The 16,686-nt window shown below is 40.9% G+C and overlaps 1 protein-coding gene across 1 annotated transcript; it reads right to left on the reverse strand.

The window, feature by feature from the left end:
* Nucleotides 1-3,248: 3,248 nt before the first annotated feature.
* LOC143540537 (uncharacterized) lies at nt 3,249-4,766 on the reverse strand. Its single transcript, XM_077033567.1, has 2 exons — nt 4,216-4,766; nt 3,249-4,095 (listed from the first exon to the last, which is right to left on the reverse strand). Exons 1-2 carry the CDS (start codon nt 4,764-4,766, stop codon nt 3,249-3,251), a joined length of 1,398 nt encoding a protein of 465 aa, XP_076889682.1.
* Nucleotides 4,767-16,686: the final 11,920 nt, after the last annotated feature.

Here is a 16,686-nt window from a genome sequence, read left to right on the forward strand (position 1 = left end):
TCCTCGCCAACAGTTTCGCAGCCTGTGGTTGCTGTGTCTGCGCTGGACACGACGGTTGCCACTTAAATTTTGGTGGCGACTGATGTTGTGTCTTCTGCAGACACAACTCCTGGAACCGTTTTCGATACGAATTTCGTATCTACCGGTCCACCTTCTTCTTCTTCTTCTGCAGTGGGCGGAGCGTTCACTGCTCCACACAATCCGGGTTCCGCCCCTGTGATTAATGAAGATGATGAAGAGATACCCCGCGTATTCAAGAAGCCTCGGCTTGGCGGGTTTGTCAAGCGCAGTCTTGTTAAATCGTCAGGTATATTGTTTGTTAATCCTTTGTCCTTTTGACGCAATTCGACGTTATCTACATTCGTTTCTTATTTGTTCCAGGCACGTTGGCGATTTCTTCATCGACTGTTTGTCTTGCGCCTTCTGGTGTGGCATCTTCTCTGGCGGCTGTTTTGCCAGTTTGCCAGTGATGACAAGTGTTGGCAGCTTGTCTGAGGCGACGCCTGTTGTACAGATGCTGAGTTTGCCAATGATGACGGGTGTGGTTGGCCCGTCTGAGGCGGAAACCATCGTGACGACTTTGCGTGCGTCGGCGGGGTCTATTCCGGGTGTTTCTCTGCCATCTTCGTCTGTTGAACCGATGAAGGCGATTATGGGCTAATCATCTAAGGTTGGTCTAGATTCGGCGGGCATTTCTTTCGTCGATCTCATGAAATCTAGGCAGTCCTCACCAGACAAGGATTTCATTCTTGATGGTGACGAGGTTGTGCCGCCGCCACCTTTTGTTATGGGTGCGACGGTGCAATGTAAATTTTTTGACTTCCGAGGCGCCAGCAGTGGCGGGTTTAGTGGTGGTTTGAGTGGTGGGGTATTGAATGTAGATATTGACCCCCGTGACTCTATAGAGGCGAACCAAATTTTTCGCCCTCGATGAAAGGTTAATTGCGGTGCCAATTTTGAAGACCCGGCCACTTGTACAGATTTTTTGGAACATGTTGTTCCTCCTGGCGAGCGCATTGATCGCAAAATCCAACCTCGGAATAGTTTGTATTCCGATTCAGCTTTTCACCAAGTCCAAGCTTTCTCTTGTTTCGGGGAATTTTTACGCTAGAACTGCGCTCTTCATGAGGAGAAGATTGATGCGGGTGTTCGGATGAGGGAGATGGAACAGTTGGTGAAAGATGCTGAGGCTGGCGCCTGGAAGGCGGGTAAGGAGTCGTCAGAGCATCACCAAGCTCTGAGCGATGTTGAAGCGAAGTTGGCGAAAGTTGAGGCAGATTTGGCAGAGTCTGCCCGTGAGCATGCTGCTCGCTACAAGGATTTTGAAGTTGCATGCAAGAAGTCTAATGCTGAACTTGCAGATGCGCGCGCTCGCGCTATTGCTGCCAAAGAGGCTTCCGCTCGACTCGGGAGTGAAAACGCTGCTTTTCGCAAGTGTATTGAAGAGTTGGAGGAGGAAGCTGAGTTGAGGAAGGTTGATGCGGGCAAGCTGGCTGACACTTTGGTTTCCCATGAAGAGACCATTAAGGTTCTAACTTCCGAACGTGCCGCTGCCGCGGGATCATGACTAGCTGTTGAAACATGCCATTTGCAAGGTATTGTGCCCCTATTTGCTTTTCTTCTGATTCGTTTTACTAATGCTTTTTGCTATGCAGGTTACTCAACGCATCATTACCGACGATGATTTGACGCGTTGCGTTGGAGCCCTTGTCACTGCTTCTCAGCAGCTTGGCCATAAGACTGGGTGTCAAGATGCCGGTACGCATTTGCGTGACAATCTTTCCCTTGAAGCCTATGTTCTTCACGCCATTGATGTGGAAGCGGAGTATACCGCCGCTGAGGCGGAATATGATTCTCTTACGTTTCCTATTCTTTCTCAAGTTGCTCAGTATGCTAAGGAGGAGAATGGCGTGCAGCTGTTGAGGGATTTGCTTAAGCCTACGCAGGCTGGTCCTTCTACCGCTCCTGTTAGCGGCCATGGAGATAGCGTAGTTGTTGAATCTGGGAAGAGTGTCAACGACGTAGATTAGGCTATCTTCTTGATTTGTATAGTTGTACCTTTTTTTGTATATGCGGGTATAAGTACTCGCTTGTAATTACTTGTATATAAATGAAATCAATGTTTGTTCTTAAATTGTGAAATGCGGAGTATCGTTTCCATTCAAATTAGGCCCTTGGCCCGTTTTTACAATTGGAATCGAATTACATGTAACGCCTTCGCAGTTGTGCCACATTCCATGTTCTAGGAATCGGCGAACCATCGAGCTGCATTAAAGTATAGGCGCCTTTTCCTAGTACTTCCTTGATTTGGTAGGGGCCTTCCCAAGATGGCGCTAGTTTGCCTTGCGCATGTGCTCTTGATGCCTCGTTGTTGCGAAGGATGTAATCTCCAGTGTTGAACTCGCACACTTTCACTTTTGTATTATAATACTTTTGTAGTTGGCGCTTGTAGTTTTGTTCTCTTATCGCGGCCAACTCTCGGCGTTCCTCGAGAAGCATTAAATCTAGACGCCTTTCTGTATCGTTATCACTTTGTAAAGTGATTCTTGGAGAAGGAACGCCGACTTCAGCGGGGATCATTGCTTCGGTACCGTAGGTTAGGCTGAACGGTGTTTCTGCATTACTTGTGTTTTTGTGCTTTCTTATAGCCCACAGTACGTGAGGTAGCTGATCGACCCATCCTGACTTGTGGTTTGCCAACCTTTTCTTGATTCCGCTTACGATTGTTCTGTTGGCACGTTCTACTTCGCCATTCCCTTGTAGATGAGCAACAGAAGTGAATGTCTGTGTGACATTGAGCTCCTTTAACCATTTTTGGATGTGTTGCTCAACAAATTGTGTTCCGTTATCGCTGACCAAATTCATGGGTAGCCCAAAGCGACAGATTATGAATTCCCATATGAAATTTTTGACGCTGGCCGCGTTGATTGTTGCTATCGGCTTTGCTTCGACCCACTTTGTGAAGTAATCAATTGCTACAATTAAAAACTTCACACGCCCTGGCGCCTCTGGAAATGGTCATGTTATGTCAATTGCCCATTTCTGAAATGGCCAAGAGGCTGACACCGGTATCATGGCATTCTTCGGGCGCAGGGTGTTTGGTGCATGGCGTTGACAGGCGCTGCATCGTCTCAATTCCTTTTCGGCGTCTACAAGCATGCCTAGCCAATAGTATCTTGTGTTCATGATTTTAGCAACCACCATTCTCGGGCATGCATGTATGCCACATATTCCTTCGTGAATTTCTCTTAGCAGATAATTTGCGACTTGCGGGTCCACGCATCTGAGGAGTGCACCCAAGTACGATCGGTGTAGAGAATGTCACCATGGATTGTGTAATTCAATGCCTTGTGGCGGATCTTCTGCGCTTCTGCTTTCTTTTCTGGCAAGATACCTCTTGCGAGGTAATTAATGATTGGTGTCATCCAACTTTTTCCTGCTTCTGAACATACGAGAACTTCTTTATTCATTATTGAAGGCGTTGTCAGGACTTCGATGCGGACGTCTTTTGCGAGTTGTTCAAAACCAACCGAAGCCAGTTTGCTTAAGGCGTCAGCCTGTTTGGTCTCGCTTCTGTTGATGTGTTTTACCTTGCATGTGGTAAAAGCTGCCATTAATACTTTAGCTTGCGCTAAGTATGACGCCATCTTGCTATCATTTGCATCGTATGATCCTTCGATTTGGTTTTCCACTAGCATTGAATCCATGTGTGCCTCCAAATGGCGGGCCCCCAATTTTTTAGCGATCCTCAACCCCGCCAACAGTGCTTCGTACTCCGTCTCGTTGTTTGTGCTTTTGAATTCTAGGCGTATCGCGTACGTAAAGTGTTGTCCTTCCAGGTTGATTATTCTTAGGCCCGCGCCTGCACCTTCATCATTAGAGGCTCCGTCTGTGAACAGCTTCCAGACTTCGTCTTTTTGTTGATCGACAGGAATTTCGATCTCTCTTTTGCATTCTTCTTCTTTCTCTTGAGGAATTTCCACGATGAAGTCTGCCAAGACTTGTCCCTTGATTGCCGGCCTTGGCTTGTATTCGATGGCATGTTCTCCTAACTCTATCGCCCATTTTGCAAGCCTCCCAGATAATTCTGGTTTGCTTAGTACATTTTGTAGGCGAAAATTAGTGAGAACATGTAGTGGGTGGCCTTGAAAGTATCTTCTTAATCATCGTGTCGTCTGGACTAAGCATAAGAATAACTTTTCTAAGGTGGAGTACCTTGTTTCTGCGTCCGCAAGGGTGCGACTTATGTAATAAATGGGCGTTTGGATGCCATTTCTGTCCACCATTAGGACAGCACTGATTGTTCTTTCTGATGCTGCTAGGTAACCCGTCAATGGTTCTCCAGTTTTAGGTGCTGTCAGCATTGGCAGTTCCGCTAACCGCGCCTTGATTTGCTGGAACGCTGTCTCTGCCTCCTCTGTCCACCGGAATTGTGATTTTTTGAGGCAATTCCTCAAGGTCGAGACGAACGGAAAAGACTTCTCCGCATGACTTGATAAAAATCTGTTCAGCGCGATTAATCGGCCATTAAGTGTTTGCACTTGTTTGACGGATTTTGGTGAAGGAATTTTTAACACTGCCTCTAATTTTTCTGGATTGGCTTTGAAGCAACCATTTGTGACGATTACTCCTATGAATTTTCCTTCTTCCATTCCAAAGGAACACTTTCCCGGGTTAGGTTTCATGCTGATTGATCTTAACGTTCTGAAGGTTTCTTCAATATCTTTCAACATTGTTGTCTCTGTCTTACTCTTTAGATCGTCCATGTAGACTTCCAGATTCTTCCGACTTGGGACTTGAACTCTTTATCCATCAATCGCTGGTATGTAGACCCGGCGCTCTTAAAGCCGAATGGCATCATCTTGTAACAGTATGTTCCACTGTTTGTTCGGAATGTTGTTTTTTCTTGGTCTTTTACCGCCATATGTATCTGGTGATACCCTTTGTATGCGTCCTGAAAACATTTAAACTTAAATGGTACCAATGCGTCCACCTTGAGGTCGATTTCTGGCAATTGGTAGTTGTCCTTTGGGCACGCTTTGTTGAGGTCTTTAAAGTCAATACACATGCGCCATTGGTCGTTTGCTTTCAGTACCAATACTGGGTTGGCTACCCATGTTTGGTACTGGATTTCCCGGAGTATGCCTGCATCTATTAACTGCTGGACTTGTTCGTCGCAAGCCTTTTCCTGTTCTGGTCCCATCTTTCTTCTTTTTTGTACCACCGGGACAAAAGCTGGGTTGACTTTTAATTCGTATTCCGCTTTGCTTCTTGGTACCCCTGTCATATCTGCCGGGGTCCAGGAGAAAACATCGATGCTTTTGACTAAAAGTCTTTTGAGTGCCGCCCATGCTTCTTCAGAGATAGTTGGCCCAGTGGTTATGCTTTGTTCCGGGAATTCTTTATTGAGTACCCATTTTTCTACTTCTTTAGCTTTGCTGATTTTTGGCATCTTATGTGGCGGTGTTCTTCTTTCCGCCATGTTGCATTCTTTGTTGGCGTGGATCATTGCTATCCCCGTTGGGGTTGGTACCCCTAATATTCCGTGTGCTGTTGACGGGGTAGCATTGAAATCACCAATAGCCTCTCTTCCCAGGATAATATCATACTGTGGGTGTGGAGTCTCCATTACCAGGAAGTCAACGTCTTCCTTTTGCGAATGGAGTCCGTCACTTAGCTCAACTGGGAATGTCAGCTGCCCCAATGGGTATTCAATGCTCTGGTTGAAACCCACGATTGGAGCATTGACAGCTGTTAACCGACGCTTGTCTTTTTCCTCTACTAAATCGAAACATTGGCGGTACATGATGTTGGATGTTGCTCCTGTGTCAATAAAGAAAGGCGGTGTCCTGTAGTGACCAAATACGGCTGTGATCACTAAGGGTGCTTTCTTGTTTGCCCCTCCTCTTACTTTTGGGAAGATGACTTGTTCTTCCTTCCATGCCGCCCACTCTGTTTGTCTTCTCTTCTTTGTTTGGACATTGCCTGAGATCATGTTGGCGTGGAGATCTTTGATTTTTTTTCTGGTCTTCCGCCATCTCTTGGGGGTGGGCGTCTGTATTTTCCTCTTATGTTTCTGACAAGGTGATCCAACTTACCGTTTTTGACATATTCTTCAATCACATCTTTCAAATTGACGCACTGATTTGTCGTATGACCTTGTTGTTCGTGAAAGTCGCAATAACTTTTCATATCTGTGTTTGGCCCCTGTTTGACTGGCACCGGCTTCTTTAGTTGGATCCCTTCACTGTACTTGATATGGGTTGGGCTTTTTGTCAGCGGAGTCCACCCGGATACATTAGTCTGGGGTGCATTCGTCTGACCCTTTTGTATGGCTTTAAAAGGTTCAAATGTGGCAGACTCTCTGTCGTTGTTTAACCTTGACCATACGGAGGACATTCTTTTGCCCTGGCGGGCTCTATTGATGTCATTTATGGCGTCGTTCTTTGCCAGTTCTTTCCCCAAGCTCTTCTCCATTCGCACGTACCTTTTGGCCGCGGTCATAACATCGTCCCATCGTTGCGGCATGCCATATTTGCCCGTAAGGTTACGAATAAGGTCGTCACACTTTACGTTTTGGCGAAAGGCTGCCCGCAACAGTTCTTCACTCACGCCGCCGATGTTCAGGCCTTCCTGGTTAAATCTGGTGATGAAATCTTCTAGTGTTTCATTGTCTTTCCTGACCATATTTAGAATGTATGCCGGATCACTGATGTGCCGCCGTTGCTGACTAAACTGTTGGGTGAACTTATTCGCTAAGTCCTCCCAGCTTGTAATCTGCCCATCTGGCAATCTTTCAAACCATGCTCTGGCGGCTCCAACTAGTGTTAGCGTAAAAATGTGGCACCGTAACGGCATGGTCCACCCTGATACTAACCCAACAGCTGTGAAGGCTTGTAAATGATCGTCTGGATCTGAGATACCATCATACTGGCCTACCGTTGGCGTGATTTTATGATTTTCTGGTAGTTCTGCTTCAACTATTCTTGCCACGAATTTTGATTTCCCCGCCGACGTTGTTGGTCGGTATGGTTTGGAAAAATCTACCACCGCTTCTGGGTGGTATTTCACCAATTTTTTGATATCTAGCCCTTTCCAGCTTTCTTCATAGTCCGGGTCGTCTAGGCATGAGTCTGCCTTGAGGTTCGACCGCTGTGACTTTTTTCCTGCTTTGTTGTTTTGCTTAGCTGGAGGCGTTTTGACGATTGGTTCTTTTGTACGAATCGGCGTTGAGTTTTCTTCAGACTCTTCTTCTTCGTTGCTACTAGAGGTTGTATCGAACAACGATCTAGGTTTCACAACGGACGCCATTTTTTCTTGTAGTTTGTCTTTCAGTTTTTGTTGCTCCGCTTCGAGCCACGACATGATGTATGGCGGCATAGTTGCTTTGGAACGCGCTTTGGTTTTTCTTTTTCTGTGACGGTAGGGTGGATGGTGGAGGCATTAAGGAAACCTTCACCGGTACCATCGACGTCCAGATTTTCGATATTTCCTTCTAAGGCCAACCTTTTTTGGTGTGGTCTTGCCACTCATCTGAGTCAAGAACGGAGTGAGTTACTGTTCTAGCTATATGCACGGATGGCGCCAATGAAGAAACACAAATCCACCCCTCAAGATCTAACACGTTAGTCCGAGGGTTATAGTTAAGTATTCTACACGATGGGTTATAAAACCTTCTTGGCGCAGACGAGTGTATCCTGCAAAACAGAACACCGTGAGCTCGTTACGAGGAATGGGGGATTCTCTCGTAACCACCCTCCGGCGTGAGAATCAGTACTTGATAGTACCAGATAATATAGTTTGATATTAATAGTAGGAGAGGGTATATCTTTTACCATTTGGAGGTCCATTGGTATTTATAGCCGGAGGAGAGAGAGTATGACCAACCAGCTTGTCAGGTTTTCCACCAATAATATTCTCCACCCGTGCAGTCGTGGTGGTTGGTGGAAGTTGGTGGGCATCATGGCCTTTTGACAAGGACGTGTTTGTACTGTTTGTACTATCCTTTGTGTGTTGTCCAATCCTCATTGGTTTGGTGTTTATCCCTATGTGGGTTGCATCTTTTTTGTCGCATGTTGGTGGGACCTTTGCATTACCATTCCCGAGATGTCAGGAGAAGTTTATTATATTGGGCTACACTCTTTGCGTCATGCACTACGCCTGACGTAAGTGACATCCGCCCAGCGTATTAACATGGTGTTATACTTGGTTAAATGGTAGATTTAATACCCTACCTCTACAACCCTATATTGAAGTTTTAACAATGTCAATCGAGTGCATCATCCAATCCCGAAAGCCACAAGCAATGGCTCATTGGCTTCCCAAAAGAAGTATCTCCAAAGTGAAAACAAACAACACTCAATACATTACACATGAAAACGTTTACGAGGAATGCCCCGAATATCTTTCCCCCTTCTTGCTTGAGCAGAGGACGCATCCGTCACCTGTGTAAGATACTAAACATTAAAAACTTGATATATTAAGCATAACATCAAATTGTGGAAAAATTTGGATTAAAAAGTACGTCATTGGTAATTTAATAGCAGAAAATCATGTAAAACTAGACTGACCAAATCAGAAACTCTCCATCTTCTTTATCCTCTTCATCCACAACATCTAAAAAATCTGACATGTCCCTATCTTCTACACCATGTAATCTATTTAATATATGCTAGTTGTAGAAAGCAAAAAAAAAAGATGTAGTTAACTTCCTTATGAGAAATCCACCGAAAGAGAACGGTAAATTAAAGTATATTAGAACCATAGCAATTTAGAATCCAACTCTAACACAAAATTCACAAGTTTAATTTTGATAAATTGCTACAAAATCATCCATATACAAGAAACATTCTACAACAAAAGCATATACAAATCAATAATGAAATTATAAAAAAAAAAAAAAATTTTGTCTCTAATTGAAGCCTGACCGCAACCTTAACGACCCGCAAACAACATCCCGAGTTTTGACCCCACAACCCATACCAAACTCACATAAACAAATATATTAAACATACTTTATTGCTCCGAAAAAATTCAAGTGTGCCCCGTAAGTCGATCCAGAGCTCCGCACATGATATTCCAATTTAAACTACAAAGTATTGTTCAACAACGCTATTAGCAATAAATATAATGGAAATATGAATACATAGTTTAAAACAAAAAGAACAAAATGCAATCATTTTAATCTAAAACAAAAGGAAATAGAAAAGATTATGTGGTTGCAAAATTGGCAAATTTCTCACTTTTCTAAACTATTGTTCATCATTTGGCCAATGGTGCAAAACATTAAAGGTGACATTAAAGATTATATACGTGATCATGCTTTTAGCATGGATGGTTTTTGGTATTGTATGTGACAGATTAAAAAGAAGGTTCATAATATTATATGCTTATATATGTGTCAGTAATAAGATGACGAATGTTTGGTAATGATGTAATGTTTGAAATACATTATTTGAAAGAAGCTAAACTTGCATACCTACACATTAGCGGACTTCAATCTGTTGATTTCTTTAACACGGATCAATCAGATGTGGTGTGCAAAAAAAAAAAAGATTATTAGGCAAAATTCACATAGGACTTTAAACAAACATGCGGTGTGCAAACATAGTGATCTTGATGATCATACAAACATATAATACGAATTGAACAGTTGGATAACATCAGTGAAATGCTTTGATTAATTATACAAAATGCACACGAACAAAAAAATCGAAATCTTGGTTGGACCGTTGGCCATTGATTGCAACATTGTGAGAAAATAATCCGTAATCCTTAATTTTGTGCTAATTTGTTAATTATATGATTTTAAGGGGTAGTATGGCAGTTGATTTTTCCAGAGGGGTATGATAAACAACAGGGCGTACATTTAGCCTGACCTATGAAATCTACCTATAAAATAAAATAGTGGAGTTTCCACAAAATCCTCAATTTAGTTTTCACCAAAATTCTTCAAATTGCCATATGGCATTTTCTAACTTTTTTTCATTATTATTTAAAAAATCATATTTTCACCAAAAGCATATATTATCTTCAATAAACATTTTTAGAAAAACCTAAGACTATCCTCATTCACAAACCAACATAACCCAATCTTTATTATAAAATTAATATATCTCTCTTTCACCTATCCAACTCAACCAAACCAAACTTTTCACACTCATTAGCAACTCAATCTTAATTATATATTTTTTAAATAAATATAACTTATAATTGTTATTTTTTATTAAAAGTGACTTGAAATATAAAACATAATTTCTTTATTTAATAAATAAACACTAAATTTTACTTACATTATTTTTAAAAAGTTTTTTAAAAAAATATGTTCTTCAAACATACTAAACAAAGTAGAAAAAAAAAATTACAATTGTGCTTGAAATATAAAATTAAATTTACAAATGATACAAACCACATAAATTGCTAGATTTTTGTCATTTAAACTCAATAAATCATACTTTAAAGCGATATGAGTTTTTATTGCGAAGTCGTTTCCTATTAGTCATATAATTGGATAAGCTTCTTATTCGTTGAGTATAGTATTAAAAAGTTTGTTCATCATCTTCACTTGCGCTTCTTCGTCACCGGTTAATGTTTGTTTTATATTAAGAAATATTTTTTTTAAACTCTATTTTTAATAAATTTATACCGGCGTGTTAACAAAAAAACTAAACAAGGCTGTATTTTTATATTTAAAAAACCTTAATTATTAAAGTTATTAGAAAAAAATTATAGTTCAAATTATTTAGTGTGAAAGAAAAAGGAAAGATAAACTAAAAAGTAGTTCATTAAGATGTTGACATGTGGTAGTGAGCGGGTTTGCAAACTGGTTTGGTGGGGTGAATCGTTTGCTCCATTTCTTTGATTTTTTAAATTTTTTTTATTTAAAATAGTGGAACAAACCTTGAAAGATTTGCTAATGGGAGTGGTCTAAAGGGCATTTTGGGTAAGTTTTGTTTACAAAACAAAATATTGTTTTGGGAACTTAAAGATGATTAACATTTTTTTTATTATATCACATGGTATTATAATTACTTAACACTAAACATAACATAACGTATATAATCCCCGATTTATGTAACATGTCGAGATTTATGGTGTCTTATATATTCAAACGTAACTAATGTCATGTGTATTGATTATACCCATATTACCGGTATTTCAAAATTTAGTCGCTCTAATATTTATTTACTATAACATTACTATAAGATAGTTACAACCGGTAAGGATTTAAAATTCGGTTCCCAGTTTTAAAATCCTTTTCATTATATTTGAATACGAATTTATAGCTACATAAATTAAAATTTTAAGTTTTCTTGCATACGTATTGATATTCCATTGTCATTATTTTTTGTTGTTTATTGTGTGCAGACATGCTTCTTGGATTTGTTGCAAGGGCAACAGAAAATGTAAAAAAACTTATACATCTTCTGTCATCTTTATGATAGACGATGAGTTATAATTTGGCATGTACATTGTATTTTGGTTGTATCTTATTAATTTTGGTTGCATCATGAGTAGTGATATAGGCTATGACCTTTATTTTGCTTAATCATATTGAGGTGTAAAGTTGTAGTATGTTTGCTTCTCTTTTTATAATTCTTTGTTCAGTTTTTTTTAGATTTCTAGATGTTTGAATGCTGAATATGAGCTGATACTCATTTCTTTCTCTAACAAAGGGTACCATTTAGGAGTTTTATGCAATTTTGATCACTACAGCAATTGTTTTATAGTTGTTAAATATATTTTTTCTAACTATTTCAACCGGCAATTAGCATTTCGACAATTTTTTAGAATGTGTACATTTTGGCAATTAACTTAAAATATGACGTTTTTTATATAATCTTTTATTGATTTCTGTTTTTTATTATATGATTTTGTTGATTTGGGTATTTTTTACTTGATTTTTGTTGGTGTTTTCAGATTAAAAATTGTAAACACGTTTGTTAACTACTACAAAATACTAATGTTTAATTTTATAAAATTAATACTAATGTTGAAGTTTATCAAGACACAAGGTTGATTGGTTAAAAGTCAAAATTTAGAATTAGGTAAGTTGTTAACAAAGAACTTTCCTAATTTGGATGATAAAAGAGTCTATGCCTCAATTTTGAATTGTTAGAACAAGGGTTAAAATGCATTTAAAATTTCAATTGCAACAAAAAAGAAGAAAAACAAGAAGAGTTCTTTTCAAATTTTGTTGATAAAATTATTTGCCTCAGTTTAGAATGGTTAAATCAAGGGTTAAAATGAATCCAAAATTCCAATTGCAACAAATAAGAAGAAAAAAAGAAGTTAAGTGACTTGTGAATAGTATTTTTTTCATGTTTCACATTTTGTATTATTTATACTATTCTTTTTGCTATTTTATTTTATCATAAACCCGTGTATTACACGGTTCTAACCTAGTATATTATATATTTTTTTTCAAACGGCGAATTTCATTAACAAAGAAAGAAACCTAACAACCCACTAACAAGAAGCTATCGAGAGAGGCAGACCAACCAAACACAAACCAAAAGAGGAAAATTACAAATCAAATCGCTTCCATCTATCACAATCACTCAATTATGAAAAGATAATCAGTATTATTGAATTAATGAGATACGATTACAACCAATTATATAGAGATACTAAATACACTTAGGTACCCTATACAATATAGAACTTAATAATAATAAACTGAAACTATAGCCGACATAGTCTAATATTCCCCCGCAAGTTCAGGGCGGTGAGCAATCTGCAACTTGGACCGCAAAAACTCAAACTTTTGAGAAGACAAGGGCTTCGTAAAGATATCAGCTATTTGATCATTGGTTGAAATAAACTTGACATTGAGATGGCCTTGAGTAACCTGTTCACGAACAAAGTTGTAGTCAACCTCGATATGTTTAGTATGGGCATGAAACACCGGATTGGCGGTGAGATATGTGGCACCAAGATTGTCACAACATAGTGTCGGTGCCTCGCTTTGTAAGCCAAGTTCACGAAGAATAGACTTTAGCCAAATTAATTCTGCAACAGTATTTGCAATGGCCTTGTACTCTGATTCAGTAGAGGAACGAGAAACTGTTTGCTGTTTGTGAGCTGACCAGGACATGAGGTTTGAACCCAAGTATATAGCAAATCCCCCCGTGGAGCGATGGTCGATTGGACAACCAGCCCAGTCATAATCAAAGAAGGCCTGCACATTAGTGGTCCAATGAGAATCAGAGAAGGCTTGTAGCCGATAGCCCATGTTGTGACGAAACCAAAGACCCATATTCATAGTACCTTGTAAATAATGCAAGATGCGTTTGACAACAGCCCAGTGATTTTACGTTGGAGCGTGCATGAACTGACACACCCGATTGACTGCAAACGCAATATCAGGACGAGTAAGGGTCGCGTACTAAAGGGTGCCAACTGTTTGTCTATACCGAGAGGGATCATCCAAGAGAGGACTATCATCAGGAAGTAAGACATGAGAGGTGTGCATAGGAGTGAAAATTGGTTTGCAGTCAGCCAGGCCCGCCCGATGTAAAATAGTGCAAATATATTTTCGTTGGGAGAGAACCAAATCTGATTTCTTGTGAACAACCTCCACCCCTAGAAAATAATGTAGTTGCCCCAAATCTTTAAGAGAAAAAAGTGAATTGAGGCGGGTAATGAGCTTGTCAACCGTGTCAGGATTGTTACCGGTAATGATGATGTCATCCACATAAACCAGAAGGTAAACCAGAGAACCCGAAGAATGGAGAATGAACAACGATGGATCAGTTTTGGACCCAAAGAACCCCAACTGATGAAGTGCACCAGACAGTTTGTTAAACCAGGCACGGGGAGCCTGTTTGAGGCCATATAAGGATTTGTGCAAAAAACAAATATGATCCGGTTTTGTAGGATCAACGAACCCCCGCGGTTGGCGCATATAGACGGTTTCCTCAAGATCACCATGCAGAAAAGTAGTCTGAATATTCAGTTGTCTCAGGGACCATTTGTTTGTAACAGCCAAGGACAATATAGTCCGAATTGTGGCAGGTTTGATTACAGGACTAAACGTCTCATGATAGTCCACGCCATGTTGTTGATGAAAGCCTTTCGCAACCAATCTGGATTTGAACCTACTGATGTTACCATGTTCATCAGTTTTTAACCTGTAAACCCATTTACAATCAACCATATTAGCGTTAGGTACAGGAAGCACAAGAGTCCACGTGCCATTTTTGTGAAACGCGTCCAATTCTTCGGACATAGCATGACGCCATTCAGCATATTTGCTGGCAATAGTAAAGCTGGTTGGTTCAATGGGTAAGGAGGAGGTGGTCTTGGATAGGTAAGCGGCCGGTTTATACCGATCTGGTCGTTTAGGGTGTTGTCTGAGGTTAGGGGGTCTTGAACGAGCATCCATAGGGGGAGGGTTTGGTGGTTGTTGGGCAGCCGTGGATGCAGGCTAGGCAGCCGAGGGATGGGCTGTTTGGGCAACCCTCGGTTGGGCAGTTTGGGCAGCAGAGGGTTGGGTTGTGGGAGTAGGGTTAGCAGGAGACGGGTGAGATGGTGAAGGTGGTGGAGATGGTTCATTGGCTGGGGACGAGGTCGGGGCTGGTGTGTTAGGTTCTGGTGAGAAACCGGGCGGTGGATTAGGAAAGATAGAGATGTACGCGGAAGATGTAGGTGGAGATGGGTTCGGCTTTGGTGAAGGTGTATATGGAAAGACATGTTCATTAAATCGAACATTCCGAGCAATGTAAATACGTTCAGTGGAAGGACCAAAACACCGATAGCAATGATAAGAAAGGCTATAGCCAAGAAAGACACAAGGAGTAGAACGGAACTCGATTTTGTGACGGTTGTATGGGCGGAGATAAGGAAAACACTGAGAACCAAAAACTCTTAGAAAAGAGTAATCAGGTTTATGGTGAAAAACGTGTTCAAATGGAGATTTTTTGAGGAGACACGTGAGGGAAGCCGATTGATTATGTAAACGGCTGTCTCGAAGGCAAAGTTCCAGAAACGTTGGGGAAGACATGACTGAGCCAATAGAGAGAGACATGTTTCAACAACGTGCCGATGTCGGCGTTCCACAATTCCTTTTTGCTCGCTGGTGTGTGGGCAAGAACGGCGATGGATGGTGCCAAGGTTGCGACAAAGGTTGGTGAGGGAGCGGAATTCACCTCCCCAATCGGATTGGATGCATTTTAATTTAGTGCTAAAGTGGCATTCAGCCATGGTAATAAAGTTTGTTAATATAACATAAACATCCGATTTTTGAGTTAAGGGATAAAACCACGTATATCGAGTACAATGATCAACACAAAATAGGAAATACCGGTGACCATCAAGCGATGGTGCCGGTGACGGACCCTAAACATCACAATAAACAAGATCCAAGATATTATAACTACGAAAATTAGAATCCGGTAAATGCAATTTAGTTGATTTTCCCATTTGATAAAAAGAACATAAAGTGTTTGATAATTTGTCCGAAACAGGTAAAGAACAATAAGAAACAATAGAATTAAAGACTTGAGCGTGAGGATGTCCCAAACGTTGATGCCAAATATCCGAGGAAGCTTTGACAGCAGTGAAGGCAACCTTGGGCAGAGACTTGAGTTGCGGAAGGCGGATAGAGTACAAACCATGTTCACTGGGGCACGTGAGGAGGGTACTGTGTGTAGACTCGTCCTTCACAACAAAATTAGAAGAGTTAAATTCAAAGAATACATTATTGTCAAGACAAAATTTTTGCACAGATAAAAGGTTTTGTTTAAGTTCAGGAACATGAAGAATATCTTAAAGGTTAAAGGTTCTGTTTGAAGAGTGGAATTTAGATGAGCAAATGTGTAAAATGGGTATGGAATTACCATTGCCAACAAATAATGAATCATTACCATAGTATGCCTCAGAGTTGTCCAAGCTAGTTAAATCTGGAGTGGCATGATGGGTTGCACCCGTGTCAGGTTTCCAAGTACTTCCAGAAGAAGAAGCTCCATCCGAAAAGGCGGAAAAATTGGCCCGATTCTGCTGATTGGGCTGATTTGGGCATTTAGAAGGTATATGCCCAATTCCACAACGATTGCAGTGACCATACATGTTGTTTTGAATGAAGGCCCATAAAAATTGTGTGCTTCCACCATTTTCTCTAGGACGTGAGTTGAGAGAGCCACGTGAGCTTCCACGAGAGTGGCCACGGTTGTTCCAGTTAGCGCGATTTGTGTTGTATGATCGAGATCCAAAATAGGCCTGGGGTTGTGGTGAAAGATTCAGATTCAGTTGGTAACCCAACTGAGAGGCCATCAACTGGATATTTTGGAGTTGTTGTTGTAGTTGTTCAAGGGTTGGCTGAGATTTTAAGAAACCAGGAGCAGTGTAGGGCTGCTGTGAAGGAGTAGAGGCAGCAACAAGAAGTGCTTGTGGGTTGTTTTGCACAAGTTTGGTAACCACAAAATCATGGTCATTTAATAAGGCAAAGATTTCATGAAAGGCGACAGGTGGTTGACGACCCAGTAGTGTTTCTTTTTGACCATTGTATTCTTCCCGTAGCCCTGTAAGAGTAAGCATAACAAGTTCTTTATTTTTTACCGGTTCTCCGATGTTGGCAAGGGCAGTGGCATATTCTTGTACCCGACAGAGGTAGTCAATTGGTTTCTCATCAGCCTTATAGTGATGCGTAGTAGTTGGCTACGGAGAGTAAATTCATGAGAAGCAGTG

Source organism: Bidens hawaiensis, unplaced genomic scaffold (assembly GCF_021521415.1).
Source record: "Bidens hawaiensis isolate Kalapana, Puna unplaced genomic scaffold, B.hawaiensis_p1.1 tig00012273_1, whole genome shotgun sequence".
NCBI classification, from domain to species: Eukaryota; Viridiplantae; Streptophyta; class Magnoliopsida; order Asterales; family Asteraceae; genus Bidens; species Bidens hawaiensis.

Coding starts and splice junctions, on each gene's coding strand:
- LOC143540537 (XM_077033567.1), bottom strand. CDS start 4,766: ATGGACGATCTAAAGAGTAAGACAGAGACAACAATGTTGAAAGATATT. Junction 4,096..4,215: donor CTTGCGGACGCAGAAACAAG/GTACTCCACCTT, acceptor AAATGTACTAAG/CAAACCAGAATTATCTGGGA.